The following is a 21,497-nucleotide window of genomic DNA, read 5'->3' on the forward strand; positions in this document are numbered from 1 at the left end:
GTGAAATATCATTTGCTATTTTATAATGCTAGATTCAAAAATTAAAAAATTAGACAATGAACTTGTGTATGATTTAATAATAAAGGAACATCAAATTGTAAATAAGTATTTATCATAATTTTTATTTAATATTTTATAAGGTTACCTTTAAATGGCTTTTAAAGAATTATGATACAAATCACAAGTTTTTAAATGAGTAATAAATTTAATATTTATCATTCTTTAATTGCATTGTATTCCTTTAAAAAAATATAATTTAGATTTTTGAAGGTATTTTGTCAAAAATATGTAAAATTGATTGGTTCAGAGATTTTTATAACATATATGATATATGGTCATTATAATGATAAGAATCAGGTAATTATTTTATTTATTTGCCTAAACTATTTAAATTTAGTAAAAATAGATTATTAATCAATAAAATATTAATAGATAATTTTTTTTACAAAATAAAAATTCAGTAATGCCTTAATTATTTATTTTTGAATACAATATAAATACATTGTAAAATACTATGCATCATAATAATTAACAATCATGTTATTTATCTGGCTATTTTATTCTTTAATGTACAGTATATCTGCTAAACATATCTCTAAAATATATTTAAACCCATCCTCATTTGCTGGTATGGTATATATATTTATCCCTGTTTGGTCCACAGCATTTATAGAATATTAATTAATGCTCACATTCAAATCAAATTAACTTAAATTGTTGTCAAAAAATATAAGCACTATAAAATATATAGAGGGTTTAATAAAAGTGGATACGGAAAGAAAACAATTTATAGTACATTTATGATTATATTCCATTCAATTAAATTTTAAATATAAAACATCAAAAATCAAAATTGTGCAATAATAACAGCCAAGGATAGGTACAACCCAGTTGCAAATATAATTGATGCTAGTGACAATCTTTTAAATCAAATATAATCACAGATTGATGCATCCTAGTAATATAAATTATTGACATATTTTTGATACCTAATTTAAAAACTAATATATACCAACTTTAAAAGTATGAAAATATTAAAAAAAATGCTAACTTTCAATGTGAGTAAATCTAAAAAATTATAAGTACATACCTACTTTTAAAATGAAAATTGTTAATATTTAATTGCTTTGGTAAATTGAGATCCAACTGAAATTCTTCTATGAATTCCTTATGATATCAAATCTTCAATAGCTTATTATTTTATCTTTAAATAATAGATACATATCTAAAATTGTGTCATGGTTTTTAAAATAGACAGCTGATATTATTCTAATATAATATGATCCTTCACTTATAATTTTATTTTAATACTTTAATCTAATTGTTTCTAATTTTTTAGGCAAAATTTTTTTATAAATAAATTAGAATTATAAAAAGTGATCTTATTTTTGTGTAAAATTATATTTCAGTAAATTTAATGAAGATAAAATAACAAAAGAAATGATTATTACTAGATAATTATTAGGGATTGTATATGAAAAAATGTTATTATCCCTCAAAAAAAGCTTTATTTTGCTTTAATTCTAACATAACTTAAATAAAAAATGAGATAAAATCAAGTAAATAAATTTAAAATAATGTTATTGAATAAAAATATTCATTTCATTTACAACTGTAACGCGAAAAAAAAAATAAGTAATTTCAATGATAATAAAAATATATTTTAGCAATTATCACAAAGCCAATGAATTTTGGAAGGTTTTTTAGAAATTTTTTGACATTTGAAGTGAATGTTGCCTTGTGTTCTTTTGACAATTTTGTATAAGGTTTAAATAACTTTTATGAGAAAAATAAATGTAAATATTTTTTTTTTATAGTTAATATGAGTTATCTGACGATTGCCCATATTTTTGAGTTGAGTATCATCTAATTTTAAATATTAAAACATTTCTATTTTTAAATATTTAATGTAACCTGCATTTATTTTCTCATTGATTATGAAATTTATGAACTCCATTTGAGAATTACTTATAATTGGTGTTCCTAGTTAACATAATTACATAAATTATATTATGGTATATACCTTTTCCTATGTCATCAAATTTAGGTATACTTATAATATCAATATTATATATGTCATCTTTAATTGCCTTTTCTATATTAACATTATAAATATCAAAATATTTCTTTTTACTTATATTTACTTTTTTAAAATAATCCTATTATAGATAAATCAAAATTCCTTGACTTACCTTCTCTTTTCATTTGTGCTGGTAATTTTAGATTAAGAATTTTTTTCATAATTTATATTTTATATGTCTGAGAAGAAATTATTAATTTTTATTTACATAAGAAAATTACCATTAATAATGTCCTGTTTATTTTGTTCCGCTCTTTCTATAATCATATCTAGATCTAATGGAAATAGAAATAGAAATCAAAATGTATTATATTACTTTCCAGAGCTTCCGAAATTTGAATATCTTGTGATTGATTTTTATCTAAATTGAATATTTTTTATAGAACATAAAATTCTTCTTTAAAAAGAACATATGCCTATTTTTTGATTAATTTTTTTGAAACCTTGCATAGATCTGGCTCAATTAGGATAATTTGTGCATATATTTATTTGATGAATTTCTTTGAAACTTTGTTTAGATATGAATGAATTTGGATAATTTGATCATATATAATAAATATTCTATTTTATAGAGCATAAAATTATAGTCAAAAATAACATTTACCTATTTTTTGATGAATTTCTTGAAACTACGCTTAGATCTGTCTGAATTATAATAAGTTTTTTATTGTCGGGAAAAAAAAGGTTGCACACCCTTTACACACTTTTATCTATGCACAAATTATCCAAATTGAGCCAGATCTAAACAAGGCGTCAAAGAAATTCATAAAAAAATAGATAAATGTTCTTTTTAAAGAATTATATGCTTTATAAAAAATATTCAATAATAGATCAAGATCAATCACCAAATATTCAAATATTTGAAGCAATATTTATATTTCAATTAGATCTAGACATGATTATAGACAGAGAGGAACAAAGAAAACATGACAGTATTAATGGTTATTTTCTTATGTAAAAAATTGCCAATTTCTTCTCAGTCAAAGGAAATATACTTTTTTATAAAATTCGTATTTTTATAAAATTCGTAATCTAAAATTACCAGCACGAATGAAAAGGCAAGGTAAGCTAAGGAAGTCTGATATATCTATTAGTGATCTGCATCAGCCTAATTTTTCAAACCTAGCCTGGCCCGAAATTTATTTTAAAAAAGTTTTGCCGGCCCAGCCCTAACCACGAAATTTATTTTTAAAAAATTTACCGGCCCAGCCAAGCCCAAATTTATTTAAATATAGAAATTGATTTTTATAATTACTTAAAATAAAAGACATAAATCAAAAATTTTATTTTATATAAAAAATTCAATATAAAATTGATAAATTTAGATATATTTAATAAAATTTCCAAGGTCCGACCTGGCGCAGAATTTTTTTTAAAAATATTAGGCCCGGCCCAAACCCGATTATTTTAAATACGGGCCCAACTTTGCAGATCTCTAATATCTATAATAGAATTATCTAAAAAAGGGAATATAAGAAAAAAGAAATATTTTGACACTGATAATGTTAATATAGAAAAGACAATTAAAGATGACAGATGTAATATTGGTATTAAAGGTATACTTAAATTTGCTGATGACTAATTTATATTATTATTTTAACTAAGAACACCAATTATAACCAATTCTCAAATGGAATTTATAAATTTCATAATCAATGAGAAAATAAATGCAGGTTACACTTAATATTTAAAAATATCAATGTTTTAATATTTAAAATTAGGTGATGCAAAACTCAAAAATTTGAACAATCATCAGTCAGATATCATAGAAACTTAAAAAAATAAAAATATTATAATACATTTATTTTTCTCGGAAAAGTTATTTAAACCTTATACAACATTGTCAAAAGAACACAAGGCAAGATTCCACTTCAAATGCCAAAAATTTTTTAAAAAAAACCTTACAAAATTCATTGGTTTTGTGATAATTGTTAAATATATTTTATTCACATTTTATATTTAAATTATAAAATGATTGTAATTAGGTTTTTATTCGCTTTACAGTTATAAATTAAAAATAAAAATTTTCAATTAAATTTATTTACTTAATTTTATCTCATTTTTTTATTTAAGTTATGTTAGAATTAAAGCAAAATAAAACTTTTTTTTTAAGGATAATAACATTTTTTTCCTATACAATCTCTAATAATTATTTCTAGTAATTTTAATTTCTTTTGTTATTTTTTTCTTCATTTAAATTTACTGAAATATTATTTTACACAAATATAAGATCACCTTTTAAATTCTAATTTATTTATACTTGCAAGTAATAAATATCAACTTGTATATATATATATATCGTACACTATCCTCATCCCTTATTCAAGGGAGAAGGGAGATCCCCCCTCTACCCAAAAGATTTAAAAAATTTGAAAGAAAAATTAGGCATATGGATAATAATTTTTTTTTTAAATAACGATAATTCAAAATTTTTTGAATTTTTTAAAAAAAGGGTGTTAAAACACAAATATATTTTTTATTAGAAAATTCGAATAATGTCAAAGGACTACAATGAATTGGATATAAAGATCTTTAATAAAATTTTATGAGAGGGAATGCCGTACCCTAAAAGTGCTCACCCTGCCCCACACAAAATTGTGCTATCCTTTCTTCATTTAGCCATCAGAAGCTTGTAAATATAATAAAACTTGTGTTTCTTTTTTAAAATTATTAGGATAAGTGATTAAATTTGATTAAAAAAAGTGTTAAACGCACCCCAATTCTTGGAAATTCTCTGCATGGGACCGGGTTTAAATTTTTATACTGGCCGGGGATTTATTTGAGTATTTATTTTAGCCTTGGTTTGAATTTTTATTTTTTGGATCTTTTTTTTTTTATTCATCCCTGTTTTTTTTATTATTTTGAGTTTTTTAAAAAAAATGAAAAATCACATTTGACCGGAAATATATACCAGCGTGTAATAGAGTTAGATCCTACATTTCGGGCGAAGCGTAATTTACGAAATAAAATAAATGCTAAATTATACAGCTACGCTCTTGTTTACCGACGAATTACGCTCGAATTTGAACCATACGCGTTTACCATAAACTAGCCCTTACCCCACGCACCACGTTATGAATTTCAGAATATTTTATACTAATTAAAACTTTTGAAACTACTACTAAAATTAGTATAGATATTTTTTTTTAATCTTTGCCTTATAAATTTAGAGAAAGAAAAAAAAAACAAAGACGTGAAAGAAAATTTGTTTCTAATTCATAAGGCAGATCACGTGCTGGAATACATTTTCGGCCAAATTACGATTTAAATTTTTTCCCGTTAAGTCGTATTCGGTTAATGAGCTTAAATTGAAATATTCCCATCTCACATATAGTCCATATCCCGATTCGACATTCGCAAATACGCAATATGGATAGATGAAGCAATATATCCCATATTTTTTGTTATATTTTTTTTAAAATAACATACAGGAATATCAAGTGTCATTATTGGATGCCGATCGCTTAAACCACTTACCCGATAATTATGAATTGATATCGAAAGACATTTACGCCTTATCCGACCACGAAATAACGGTTAATCTAATCTTATATATAATGATACTTGGTTAAAAAGTTACTTCCTAATTCCTCCCGGAGTAATAATTTTTCACTTCTATTCATGGATGGACAACACCAGTTATAGCTTATTAATTACATGATTACTTACGAAAGTATGAATTTGCCAATATATTGTGTGGTTTTTAAATCGTTCTTTAGCGGAAGCTAATTTTTTTATATATTAAACTTCTACTAGCTTTTATAAAAAATCGGCTAACTAATTATTAATATGAGTTCCAAGCCAATTAATCAGATGAAAAATCTTTTAACGAAGCGTTTTATATTAATGAGGCAATGAATAAGCGACCTTAATATTTTTACAATAGATTGAAAATTCATTCATTCATTAAAATACATTTAAAAGTCATACTTATGAAATTCGCCATTGAAGGGATTTATAACGAAATGCGTTTTAAATGGCGTTGACTTTCAATGTATGTATACACTTTTTAATAAATGAATCGTCAATCTGGGTTAGTAATTAATGTCACAAAAATCGAGTCAAGGGCTAAAAAAAGAAAGAAGAAAATAATGGCGGAGAGCTTTCAATTTTCCTTAAAATCGGGGGCCACCATTTAAAAAAATAAGAAAAATTAATATTTGGAATTAAATCCTAAGTTGTTACTGCTCTGAATTATCAGCTTTGTGATTACTATTTAACATATTTGTCTCGATAGACTAACTTTAACCCACACCAGACCTTTCCCCATTACGTAATATGTATTGTTTAGTTTTCTGTAGGTTCAAATTAGACAAGTTCATAAAATTTTGAATTTAAGAAACGGCGATCTACCCACATACTTCTTCCATCATTGGAAATTATACGTTTTTTTTTGTTTACAAAAATAAAAAGGATTTCGACACCCTATACATCGTTGATTATCAGCCATCGAAAGCTAAGGAAGAAGATATTATAAAGTAAAATTTTGGTTTTTATTAAGCGTTTAAGTCGATTTGGGTCCACTATCTCGAATATTAAAAAATATCAAAAAGACAAATAAGCTAAAATGGCGACCAATATGGCCCCTAAAGGTTGAATAGAGAGATTTTAAAATATAAAATTAAAACATGGCCGTCAATAAATTTCTATCGGTTATTACAAATGAGACAGATTTTATAATTTATATAATTATTATTAATTTAATAACGAATTATTAGAAATTTTAAATTTAATAAAGTAAATAATATAATTTAAATATTTATAAATTAATTGATATATAAAAAAATTAAATATGATTGTTTCTGTTTGTAGTATTTAATAATGTAATCAATATATTTAAATTTAATATAATAGTTAATGTTATTAATATAGTTAGTATAATATATTTTATATATTAATTTACTTATATATTGAATATAATTTAATATAATTTATTTACATCATATATAAAATTTAATTATAATTATTTATAATATATTTAGATATATAAATATATATTGGTTTATATAATATATTGCTTTATGATTAATTGGTATATGTTAATTACTTAACTTACTAAGAAATCCCTAAATAAATTTTTTATCGTTGGATTCTTATTTATATAATCATCAGATTTCCTCGTATCTTTTAATTTTTTTGAGATTCTATTAGTATATATAAGTTGCCTAACTTAGTAGGAAATCCCTGAATAAATTTTTTCTTTGATTTATCTTATTTATATAATCATCGATTTCCTCACATCTTGAGATTCTATTGTATATATAAGTTGTCTAACTTGTAGAAATCCCTGAATAAATTTTTTATCGTTATTCTTATTTATATAATCATCAGATTTCCTCATATCTATTAATTTTTTGAGATTCTATTAGATATATAATTGCCTAACTTAGTAGGAAATCCCTGAATAAATTTTTTATCTTTGGATTTATACTTATTTATATAATCATCAGATTTCCTCACATCTTTTATTTTTTTGAGATTCTATTAGTATATATAAGTTGTCTAACTTAGTAGGAAATCCCTGAATAAATTTTTTATCGTTGGATTCTTATTTATATAATCATCAGATTTCCTCATATCTATTAATTTTTTTGAGATTCTATTAGTATATATAAGTTACCTAACTTAGTAGGAAATCCCTGAATAAATTTTTTATCTTTGGATTTATACTTATTTATATAATCATCAGATTTCCTCACATCTTTTATTTTTTTGAGATTCTATTAGTATATATAAGTTGCCTAACTTAGTAGGAAATCCCTGAATAAATTTTTTATCGTTGGATTCTTATTTATATAATCATCAGATTTCCTCATATCTATTAATTTTTTTGAGATTCTATTAGTATATATAAGTTGCCTAACTTAGTAGCTGAATAATTTTTTATTTTTGGATTTATATAATCATCAGATTTCCTCATCTTTTATTTTTTGAGATTCTATTAGTATATATAAGTTGTCTAACTTAGTAGGAAATCCCTGAATAAATTTTTTATCTTTGGATTTATACTTATTTATATAATCATCAGATTTCCTCGTATCTTTTATTTTTTTGAGATTCTATTAGTATATATAAGTTGTCTAACTTAGTAGGAAATCCCTGAATAAATTTTTTATCGTTGGATTCTTATTTATATAATCATCAGATTTCCTCATATCTATTAATTTTTTTGAGATTCTATTAGTATATATAAGTTACCTAACTTAGTAGGAAATCCCTGAATAAATTTTTTATCTTTGGATTTATATATTATATAATCATCAGATTTCCTCACATCTTTTATTTTTTTGAGATTCTATTAGTATATATAAGTTGTCTAACTTAGTAGGAAATCCCTGAATAAATTTTTTATCGTTGGATTTATACTTATTTATATAATCATCAGATTTCCTCATATCTTTTAATTTTTTTGAGATTCTATTAGTATATATAAGTTGTCTAACTTAGTAGGAAATCCCTGAATAAATTTTTTATCGTTGGATTCTTATTTATATAATCATCAGATTTCCTCGTATCTTTTAATTTTTTTGAGATTCTATTAGTATATATAAGTTACCTAACTTAGTAGGAAATCCCTGAATAAATTTTTTATCTTTGGATTTATACTTATTTATATAATCATCAGATTTCCTCACATCTTTTATTTTTTTGAGATTCTATTAGTATATATAAGTTGTCTAACTTAGTAGGAAATCCCTGAATAAATTTTTTATCGTTGGATTCTTATTTATATAATCATCAGATTTCCTCATATCTATTAATTTTTTTGAGATTCTATTAGAATATATAAGTTACCTAACTTAGTAGGAAATCCCTGAATAAATTTTTTATCTTTGGATTTATACTTATTTATATAATCATCAGATTTCCTCACATCTTTTATTTTTTTGAGATTCTATTAGTATATATAAGTTGCCTAACTTAGTAGGAAATCCCTGAATAAATTTTTTATCGTTGGATTCTTATTTATATAATCATCAGATTTCCTCATATCTATTAATTTTTTTGAGATTCTATTAGTATATATAAGTTACCTAACTTAGTAGGAAATCCCTGAATAAATTTTTTATCCTAGGATTTATACTTATTACAATGATACACATTTATTAGCATTGAAGGAGAATTTTTATTTTATTAAATAATATTTATTTCACAATACATTATTTATAAGGGTATCATTTAGTATAAATATACGAATAACGAAAAAAAAATAATTGGATAAAAAATGCGCATAAATGCAATTCAAAACGTTAATAAATAAATAAAAAATCACAAAATGTATGTCTTTCTAATACTGATATTTTTATTTATCATAAGTTCTGTTTTAAGCATATTGATCGTGATGAGTGTGTTATATATTTCTTCATCATTATGATCAATATGCTTTTGTGTCATTATAAAATGAGTATTTAAAATTCCCCTCCCTTTACAATCTTTTATATGGCATTTATAATATATTAATTTTTCATTAATGTACAAATACTTATTAGATTATAAAAGGTCATTATTATATTTTGATTTATTATTTTATAAATTGCTTTTTTTGAAAAAAAATAAATCTTGAAAATTGAATAATGATTGATCTTATTAAAAAGAAAATTAATTTTGAATATCATTGCAATTAAATTAATATAATGAATATTATTTATATTGAATTTTACATGGAATTGATGCATAATTGTTTTCACTGACAACAGCCCCTTGGGTGAGAATAAGAATATCTTCTTGAATAGCTTTATAATTGATATAGTAAATGTATTAATCATATTATATTTACATGAAATTGATGCATAATTGTTTTCACTGAAACAGCTTCTTGGGTTAGAATAGGAATATCATCTTGAATAGCTTTATAATTGATATAGTAAATGTATTAATCATATTATATTTACATCGAATTGATGCATAATTATTTTCACGACAACAGCTTCTTGGGTGAGAATAGGAATATCAATGAATAGCTTTATAATTGATATAGTAAATATATTGTTTTTTACATGGTGAATAATTTGTAATATTTTGTAAATAAGATATAATTAATGTATTACTTTGACACCCAATACTTGCATATGAAATGGAAGCTTTAATAAAAAGGTAAATAATGTTAAAGGATGATATGAATTTTGTAAAGATAAATCAAAATGATTTGTAAATTTTTTCCAAGATAAATTAAAAGAATATTTGAGGTTTTACTTTTGCATCCTACAGAAAAATAATTTTCTTGAAGGCAGATTGCATCTATAATATATTAATATAAAATTTATCAATAATTAATATAAAATTTATCAATAATTAATATACTCGTGCCTTCTACATAGTAAATAAATGATATTAACAATCCAGCGTCCAAGGCATGGTTTATTTGTGCATGTAAAGTAAGCAGTAAAGCTATTATAGTCTTTATGCTTTTTTACGTTAGGCATAGCCATCTGAAACAGGTATTAGTGGATTAATTATATTTTGTTAAAAAAAATAGTAATAATTTTCCTTAACTAAGATTATATCTTAATTTCAAATAATTATTACAAAATACTTTTAAAGTAATAATACTTTATTGAATGTATGATATACCTTAAATTTATTTAAGATAATATTTGAAATATTAGTATTGGAGAATATGTACAATATTTTCTAAAGACTGAATGAAGTATTGAGCGGTCTATATTTATGGGCAAGTTGATCAACTAAAATTTAATATTATAATAGAAAATAAAATCTCATAATAATACATATCAGATTTGGTCTGGGTAGAATATGACCCTTTTGATTGATATTAGAATATGCACCTTTATATACTATAAATATATTATTTTGTAATTAGAATAGCTTAAAATATCTCCATGTTATATTAAATTAATAGTTTAAAAAAAATTGGTTACCTTTATACTTCCTATCTATATAAACTCAAAGTATTATGCTGGTTTGATTATTGAAAAATGGTATTTAGCTTGTAAATCCAATTTCACCTTTTTTCACCTTTTCGTAAAGCGACAAAACGTATAAAGTTAATCATAATTCGAGACTACGGGACGATACGGTTTAAGTCGTGTCCAACGCGTCTATTACTTTATTTTGCGTTTAGACCTTGTCCAACGCTTCCATTACTCCGAGGCGATTTTACCTTTTAGCTATGGCACCCTTTTCTGCTGGGCTGTCTTAAGTTTTGTGCTAAATATTATTTTTTTTGAGTAGGTACACAAAAAAAAACAAAAGGATAGATCTGGTTTTACGAAGTTTTTTGATTGACACGGCCTTAGGCATGTCCCGATTCGTCTTAGCTTTTTTAGAATTCTCTATTATCTTTTCCCTAAAATAGTGATTTTTTAGATTTTATATCAAATTTAACCATTTACAAAAACTCCAAAAAATAAATGGTTGTCGATGCTGCTAATTCTGAATATAATTCATAATTAGGAACAACAAAATTTAAGTCGAACTTAGACGCTGCCTTAAGGTTGATTTACATAGTCCAATATACCTAAAACGAATTATTCAAATTTTAACAAAAATAGACTCATAGGCAGTGGCTTAGCTAGGAATTTTCCTTAAAGGGGGTCCACATATAAAAGCCTGGGAGCGAGGGGCCTTCGGCCCTTTTGCCCAGCCTTCGTAGATGACATGTTAGCTTTGGAACCAACTTTTGATTATTATAGGTTATTTTTTTTTACGATTATTACTCACTTTAAATTAAAATTTGCTGGGCATAGCAAAATATTTTAATTTCTTTTGCCATCATTCTCAGAACAATTAATTATTAACAATAATATAATGTTTAGCATTAAAAAAATTAGTATTTTTTATGAATTAGACATGCTAAAATCAGATACTGAAGCTTGGCATTCTGATCTAAGCACCATCATCCCTACAGATCGTCCCAGCAACCCTGTTGAGACATTACAATTAATTATTTAAGGAAACTTTAAACTTAAAAACAAATATCAAAACACTTTTAATAATTTTAGCAACACAAATTATATAACACATTAAAATTATAGATTAAAATAAATGTTATATATAATAAAATTTATATATATAACAAAACATAAATTTTATATAAACTATTGTAAAACAATTTATAAATTACAAAATATAATTTTATGTCAAGTGCTTATTTAAAAAAAATATTTTTATTGCTTTTGATTAAAAAAAAAACTATAAATACTATGTTAAAAAACTTTATATTTTATATATTTAACTTAATTCTTAGTGGCCCTTTCGCCATTTCCTCTTTGACCTCATTTGGACTAAGATTAAGATCTCAATATTTATTTAGAAAAGCCAATCCATTGGTCCTCGCCTGGCCAGAGGTTGCCCTTAAATAACTTTTTCGAGTCAGTGTCGAAAATGACCGCTCATTGGTGCAAGTAGTTATGGGAAGTGTTGCTAATATTATTAAAAGTGTTTTGATATTTGTTCTTAAGTTTAAGTTTCCTTAAATAATTGTAATGCCTCAACAGGGTTACTGGGACGATCTGTAGGGATGATGGTACTTAGATCAGAATACCAAGCTTCAGTATCTGATTTTAGCTGTTAGTATCCACCGATAATGTCGGATTCATAAAAAATACTAATTTTTTTAATGCTAAGCATTATATTATTGTTAATAATTAATTGTTCTGAGGATGATGGCAAAAGAAAATTAAAATATTTTAATATTTTGCTATGCTTAGCAAATTTTAATTTAAAGTTAATAATTGTTTTTAATAATGGTAAAAAAATTATAATAATCAAAAGTTGATTCCAAAGCTAACATGTCATCTATGATTAGCCTAGGTTTCTCAATATTAATTTTAAGTTTCTCACTCAAACTTAAACATCTTTCATATATTGGTAAAAAAATATTGTTGGCATTTACCTTAGCATCTTCATATATTTTAAGAATCCTCTTGGCTTCATTCATTGCTGACACAATGTTGATATTTTCCCTTTGAAGATATCGACGTAAATTTACAGTTTTTAAAAAAATATAATTCATACAAACATTTGATATAATAAAAGGGGTTTCATAAATTGATGAACACAATTTATGATAAAAATCAGCTAAATACAGTTGATCACTTCAAATCTCTACCTATTACAAGTAATATTATCTATTACCTTCAAATATTTATATCATAATTTTAGGTGTATCAAGTATCACATTGAAGAAGAATGATAGTAGTCAAAAAAATATGGCTATATCAATTTAGAATTTAAAGGTTATCTCATGCTTTATTTTAATATTTATTGTGTTATTTTTATAGGAATATCTCAATTAATATTTACACCAAGGGCTAAAAAAAATGGTGATAACAAACAAAGAAATACATTAAGTCACAACAAATTACTATCTAATAAATGTAATCAATTATTTTATAAATATTTATATTAAAATTTTAGATATATCTAAAAAATCTACAGAGAATTTAAATGGAAATGTTAATACCCTAGACTACAATTTACCACTAATCGTAAGTATTTGCAAATTATTATTCAAGCTATCATTTACCTGGGAAAACAGGGAATGCCATTAAGAGGCCACCGAGAAAAGAGTGGTAAATTGGATTATTATGATACATCAGTTAATGAGGCTAACTTCAAAGAGTTGCTCAAATCATATTGTCATCTAGGTGGTGATGAAACCAAGTTGATCTTGATATTTGATAATGTGGCTAATAATGCCATATATATATCTCCCGATATACAAAATGAAATTATAAACATATGTACTAATCTTATTGTTGAAAAATTAATTAAAATTGTTAATAAACTACCTTTTTCTCTGTACTTGCAGATGAAACAAATAATATCTCAAATCAGCAACAAATGTCATTGGTTATCGGAATATTAAACTTGGACACCATAAAAATTAGTGAATTTTTTTTGCAATTTATTCCACTTATTAATGGTACAGGAGAAAATATAGCCAAACAAATAATATCTTTTTTAAAAAACAATAATATTGATATAACTAAAATTATAGGCCAAGGATATATATCAACTAGGTTTCATCACCACCTAGATGACAATATGATTTGAGCAACTCTTTGAAGTTACCTCATTAACTGATGTATCATTATAATCCAATTTAACACTCTTTTCTCGGTGGCCTCTTAATGGCATTCCCTGTCTTCCCAGGTAAATGATAGCTTGAATAATAATTTGCTAATACTTACGAATATTTTTGGCCCCTTTTGCTTTCAAATTTGAGAGTTGCGTGTCAATAGCTGGAATCATACCTTTAGCATTTTGCGTTAAATTGGTTAACATTTTTATTGAGTTCTGATGATAACTGCATTTTTCGTGCGATGAAAATTTCTCTTTTGCATGTTTATATTTGACAAACCCACGCAAAACCAACTCTCCCAACTTTTGACGATTGATCCCACCATATCTAGGACCAAAGATTACACATACTTTACAATATGCTGAATGTGTAAGTTGAGAGTAACTAAGCCATGTATACTGATTTAGCCATTTATGTTGGAATGACAACCTCTTCTTTTTAGAATTTATTTTGAAGGAGGATTCCATATTTTAGAATATGTGTATAATTTCTCTTTAATATGTTGGGTAACAAAATTTGATATATCATAAGGGAAATCTGAATTGGCATAGCAAATCTCTATAATTATAAGACTAAATATTAAAACAAAATTATATATACCTGATGTGGAAGGTAAATTGAAACCTAAAGTATCAAGTTCATTTATATTAATGTCCTCTCCAAGTAATTCAGATATATCTAAAATTATAATGTAACTTATAAAGTAATAAACTATATCACTTTTAGTAGGTGATGATTCTAGATGATCTAGTATAGTTGGTTGTCTATTATCCTTTACTTTTCTGGAATATATGGGTATTGCTAAGATTTTAAATAAATATAATTTAAATAAGACTAATATTAGAACCTAAAGTATCAAGTTCATTCATATTTATGTCCTCTCCAAGTAATTCAGATATATCTAGAATTATAATGTCTCTCATAAAGTAATTAACTATATCACTTGTAGTGGGTGATGATTCTAGATGATCTAGTATTGTTGTTGTCTATTATCCTTTACTTTTCTGGAATATGTGGGTATAGATAAGATTTTAAATAAATATATTTTAAATAAGACTAATACCTGACATGAGTAGTAAATTGTAGTCTAGGGTATTAACATTTCCATTTATTCTCTGTAGATTTTTTTAGATATATCTAAAATTTTAATATAAATATTTATAAAGTAATTGATTACATTTATTAGATAGTAATTTGTTGTGACTTAATGTATTTCTTTGTTTGTTATCACCATTTTTTTTTAGCCCTTGGTGTAAATATTAATCGAGATATTCCTATAAAAATAACACAATAAATATTAAAATAAAGCATTAGATAACCTTTAAATTCTAAATTGATACAGCCTATAATATTTTTTTGACTACTATCATTCTTCTTCAATGTGATACTTGATATACCTAAAATTATGATGTAAATATTTGAAGGTAATAGATAATATTACTTGTAATAAGAGATTTGAAGTGATCAACTGTATTTAGCTGATTTTTATAATATTTTTTAATAGAGTATCTAGGTATCTCTAAATTTTTGCTCTGGGAAGAGGGGGGGTCCACCCCCCCCCCCGTAGCTACGCCACTGCTCATAGGTAATATACTTCTTTACAAAATACTAGAAATTAAAAACAAGAAAAGATTACCCCTTTCTTTTGAAAATGGTAAAATTCTCATATAAAAAAAATTGAATTACTTTTATTTGTACATAATTATACAAATAAAACTATTCAATATAAATGAAAAAAATATTTTTATATCATATAGATGGGGCTTATTTTTTTATTTAATACGTCTAAAAAATGATTTTGACCAATAATTTTTTTTATAGTGATATTTTTAAATTTGTAGATGAATTAATCTATATTTATTTTTTCTTTAATTAGCGGGTTAACCATAATTAATAAATTCAAAGCGTTGCGCTTATTTAACGCTTATCGAAATCGCAGCTGATTCTTTTACGTTTTTTTTTCTTTCAAATTTTATCAGCGTCAATCATCATAACGCTTCGCTTCGTATTTATAAATTATATCTATTTTATTGGCTTGATTTTATAGATAACGCGCCGCTTGAACATAACGCGTTTACCATTGATGAGGCCTTATTAGCAAAAAATTTGATTCTAAGTGTAGAGATACGATGGAAATTATATTATTTTTTGGTGCATGTTCAGACGGGTTCGGTTTAAATGTTAAAAATCATTGCTCTGTATAATGTTTATACCAGGTATGGTAATGAGGAAAAATGGAAATCGGTTACTTCCTTTTATTTTGGGGTTCACTCTTTTTTTTACGAAATAAATATGTTTTTTTTACTTGATATTCCTCTTTTTGGGTTTTCTTGAAAAATATTACGACAACAAAACAAACTTTTTCCAAACAAAAAAAAAACTCGCTTTTATTTTCCAAAATCTTCAATATTTTATAATAGTCACAAAATAATAATGATAATCGCAATAACAAAATTAAAATAAACAAATTTTTACAAATAAATAATTTAATAATCACATCGTTATGATAAACAAATTTTAAAAATAATTAAATAATTAACAATTAAATCTATCACAATGATTTTCTATAATTAATTACACTAACATTTAAAATTGCTACAGGAATATACTACGCATTGTATATCAGTTTTTTTTGAAAATATTGCCCGAAGATGGAATAGAGAAACATTCGTTTAATTTTTTTTTATTTTTTAAAAAAAACATTTTAATAATAAAATTAGTATTAAAAATTATCTCCTTTATATAACTCCTTATTTTTCTTTTAGCAAATCCTTTATTAGAGATGAGAAGATTATTTATACCAACGAATCGCAAATGATACCTTCCTCGCCCGCAGAAACAAACTTGACGCATAATGTCAACAAGGAGGTTTGGAACTTTATTAAATATCATATTTCGTACGATTTTTTTTTTAAAACTTATTTTGTTAGTGGGGAACGAGACTCTATCCTTTTATTTTAAACCGAAGTCAGCCCATTGTTTAAAAAAAAATTAACCCACAATCGCCATTTTATTTAAAGATTTTGTTTAACGAGCATTCCTTCCCCCCTCCTCCCAATTTTTAAAGAATTATTTTATTGGAAAGTATTATGAAATAAAAAAAAATAATCTTTTTAATATAATGTAAGTTTGCTGTCGGATTAATCCACCAGGAAAATATTTAAATTCACTCGCTCTTCCACCAATTTAAAAAAAATAAGTTTTAAACCGCCCGCTCATTCGCCCATCGTTTAAAATTTGTAACCGAACCCTACATCTCAGCCCGTATAATGAGCGGTCGGTCTAAAGACCCACCCGTTGCAGGCACATCTAGCTTGGGCCTCAGTGAAAATCACTAAAAACAGCAAATATTTTGTTGATAATTGTGTTTATTATAAAAACAATGGCTAACCTTTAATTTATTTTTATAAAAGAAACCAAATCATCTTGCCACAGATTCAGCAAAAAACGACAATGATACGATGTCCCAAGCTAACGAATCACCTATATTTGGTTTTTTAAATATATATTTTCTTAAATCGGAGGCTTATTTTTTTTTTTGTTTCACGTTAGCCCCAACCCTAAAATAAAATGTTTTTTTTTATTATTATTAAATTACTATAATGTTTAATAATTCCAAATAAATTTTTAATCTTGTTTTCCTTCATATTTCCATTTTTTTTTGACAAGATAAAGAACCCGAAAACAATTTCAAGCACTCGCGGCAAACTATTCCCAACAAGGACAAGACGAAAAAGAAAAGCGCGCCAAAGAATAAATCAACAAAAGGCTCAAATAAATCTCAAAAAGCGATTGTCGCTCACCCAACTTTCAGTTCTTCCGACGGCGAAGAAATACTTCCAAGTAATATATATAAGGAACATTACAAATCCGATTTTTTACATTATTTTTTTATAAATTGTTGTATTTTTGGACTTGTTGAAATCTGTTTGAATTATGGGCCCAACTCAAAGAAAATTATTTTTTAATCATACGACACCTGTCAGTAGTGTTGTTAAACGGCTCGTTTTGAGCCACGGCTAACTCATTATTCCATCTTGAAAAATATTATGCAAACCTGAAGATTTTGCTCATTGAAGCAACAAAGGTCTAGACATATATAAACGAAATCTCGAGGCTTAGGCATAATTTTTCTGGCTAATATATAGTTAGCCGTTTTAAAAAATCGCAAAACGAGCCGTTTAACAACACTACCTGTCAGTGTTGGCAAATTATATTGAATAAAATGATTAAAAGCCATTTTAAATACTTTACCCTAACCCATATCTCTCTATCCCGAACACCTAATCCTACATACTAGTTTAACCTTAAATATATGATAAACCTAAATTTAAAAAAAAAATCCAGTTGTGAATTCCCCGAGTTGGATTATCGGCTATCTGTTAGCCATAGTGTTATCATATGGCTCAATTTTTTAAAAATGGCTAACTCAATATTTTAGACAAAAAAAGTTATGCGAGTCCTCGGGACTTCGTTAATGTTCTTCCACCTATGAGTAAAATCTCCATGCTTGCGTAATATTCGTGGCTAAAATATTGGCTTAACCGTTTTAAATCGAGCCATTTATCAACACTTAGTGAGGCATGAGAAACATAACATTGAAAAATATAATTTGAGGTTATATATGTATTTTATTTTATTAAAAATATATATATTTTAAAAATAAGGACAAATATAAAAATTTTATTAAATTCTTTAAAAAAAACATAAATGATCAAAATGCTTGAAAAATAAGAAGTTTTAATGATAAGTTTAGCCATCATAAGGAAGTAGCCATGAATCTTTGAAATTTAACCGGATTACCTCAAAGCAGGGATCCAAACCGAACCGTTAAAACCTGTATTTTTTATCGAACTTAAACCGCTAAAATTTTTTTAGCTGAATCGAACCGCTAAAATGCCTCTGAACCGGTTCGAGCCTCATGATTTTATACATATAAAATAATATGTAAGTTATTATTAGCATATTGAAAAATTTCAATTATATTTGATTTATTTTAAAGATTATCATCAATCACATTTGATTGATAAGTGTCGGTCCTAATTTTATAAACTTAAGTATATTGTCATTTTACATTTTTTAAATATTTTAAGCTTATAAATTATAATGCTTAGAGAAAAATTAAACCCAAAATATTGTTATAAATCACATATCAAATCTGATATCGTATTGACAAGCCGGCAAGTTATTCAAATTTAAACTATCTCCTTATAGATGTAATTTGAGTGAGACGAATTTTGAAAATATATTAATTGTGCGGCTTAATAAAAATAAATTTAAGTATAAAAAGTTAAATATTGTTCATATTAAAATTAATCATTGATATTTATTTTTATATTTATAAATTAAATATTATTTTATGATGTGCAATTAATAAATGAAGGTTTTATACAGGGATGCGAACTAGGCAAAATTTTTGTACCGGTTCGGTTTAAGGCTAAAAAAAATAGGTGGGTACTGTTCAGGGAAATATTTTTGAACCCGGGGTTGGTTTCGGGTTTAAAAAATTTTGAATTAATAAAAAAAAATATTCTATATTTAAATCATAATTAATCTAGAATAAATTTGGTATAAAAATTTTTTTTATAGGCAAAATATAGTTAAAAATACAAAGCATAGTCATGTATATATTTATTAAAAAATTTTATTTAGTTGTATTTCTTTAAATTAACAATATCCAATATAATAATTTTTTACTTTGACTTGTTCACTTTCATTTCCCTCTAATTAATAATATTTGAAAATAAGTTAAAAATTAAAAAAAAAATGGCGTAAATGAATTTAATTGTTTAAAATTTATTAACACTTCACTTAATTGGAAATTTGAAAATATTATAAAATGTCAAGTAAATTATTAATATTTGTATTTACAATTATACAAATATCATATATTAATAACAATACACTAAACCCAGTTGGACCTGGGTTCAAATAAAATTCCCGGTTCGGTTCAGGGTTTTGAAAATTTTATAAACGGGGTTCATGTTCAGATTATTTTCCTAAAAACCTGGGTTTTCATCTCCGCGTTTGGGTTCGGTTCGAACCCCTGGTTTTATACATGTGTTTTTTAAATTAATGATAAAATAAAAAAATATTTTTCCTATACATAATTCGAATGTAGGTTTGAATACAAAAGTGTTCAAACCGGTTTTTAGAGGTTCGAGCGGAACCGATATTTTATTTTTATACGAACCTGAAACGATATTCATTTCGTTTTAAATCCCTGCCTCAAAGCTTATTTTTTTTTGTAATTTTAAATGATCTCAAAATTGTGGATTTAGGGCTTCTTTGACTTATAAGTTTGAAAAGAGATTAGGCCTGAAAGAACATGAAGCTACTAAAGCAACGACACAGAGCAGCTTACAAACCTTCGTTCATTGCTTATGGAGGAATCTGGCTAAAATGGCTAGAGGCCAATTCTAGCAAAGCCATCAGGGGCATCACTAGCCTTGAGACAACCCCATAATTTTTTTATATAATATATATAAAAACCAAATTAGTTAAATTTATGTTAGCAAACAATAAATTATTTCACTTCAAAAACAATCTCATTAATCAAAATAAAAATCGATATAAGATATATTATAACATCTTACTTCCGACACATATCTATCATTTTTTTAACCGATATTTTCATAAAAAAAAATACTTATGAAATAATTCAAATTAAATAACTAAACAAAAATAAAATTACCTAAAAAAATATACGGATAGATTACCTATGAGTTAATGCACGTAAACGTTAGTCATAATTATAAATTTATATATTTTCGTTCCCTCGAAAGATAAAGAGATCGATGATTCGCCGAATATGGATCAAGTTCCGGCAAAAACGTCACCAATCAAAGAACGCAAACGAGAATTAATATCAAAAACATACGTTAATGATAAAGGATATTTGGGTAATATATATTTTTTTTTATCATTTCGGTATATAGCGTTAATTTTAAAGTTATAAAATTAATAAAATAAATTTTTTTAAAAAAAAAATCAGTAACGGAAAAGGTTTGGGAATCTCATGTAGGAACAAAAGAAAGTCCCGATATAAGCAAAAAAGATGAAAATATTTTACCACCAATCGAAAATAAGAATTCGACCAAGCACGTGATTAGCGATAAAAAGAAAATCGCTACGAGCTCGTCCAAACCGAGTGCCAAAAAACAAGCCTCTATGACCGATTTTTTTTCAAGAAAGAAATAATCGCAACTGCGAAAATTATATAAAAATTTCGTGATTAGATTAAATTTTAATATATATTTTTCTAAATTTATTTATAATAAATATATATTTGAGAATATGCGACACATCCGAATAAATTCATTACGTGACATTTAGTTTTATCTAAAAAAAAAATGAGAATTGTGTATTTTG

The 21,497-nt window shown here is 25.1% G+C and overlaps 1 protein-coding gene across 1 annotated transcript; it reads left to right on the forward strand.

Moving 5' to 3' along the window:
- The first annotated feature begins 80 nt into the window (after positions 1-80).
- On the forward strand, positions 81-21,444 carry LOC135931993 (uncharacterized). Its single transcript, XM_065469319.1, has 10 exons — positions 81-97; positions 141-196; positions 261-357; positions 5,512-5,616; positions 6,494-6,558; positions 16,892-16,994; positions 17,540-17,618; positions 17,796-17,969; positions 20,912-21,028; positions 21,121-21,444. Exons 3-10 carry the CDS (start codon positions 325-327, stop codon positions 21,324-21,326), a joined length of 882 nt encoding a protein of 293 aa, XP_065325391.1. The 5' UTR covers positions 81-97; positions 141-196; positions 261-324; the 3' UTR covers positions 21,327-21,444.
- Positions 21,445-21,497: the final 53 nt, after the last annotated feature.

Source organism: Gordionus sp. m RMFG-2023, chromosome 1 (assembly GCF_954871325.1).
Source record: "Gordionus sp. m RMFG-2023 chromosome 1, tfGorSpeb1-WG-v2, whole genome shotgun sequence".
Taxonomy (NCBI): domain Eukaryota; kingdom Metazoa; phylum Nematomorpha; class Gordioida; order Chordodea; family Parachordodidae; genus Gordionus; species Gordionus sp. m RMFG-2023.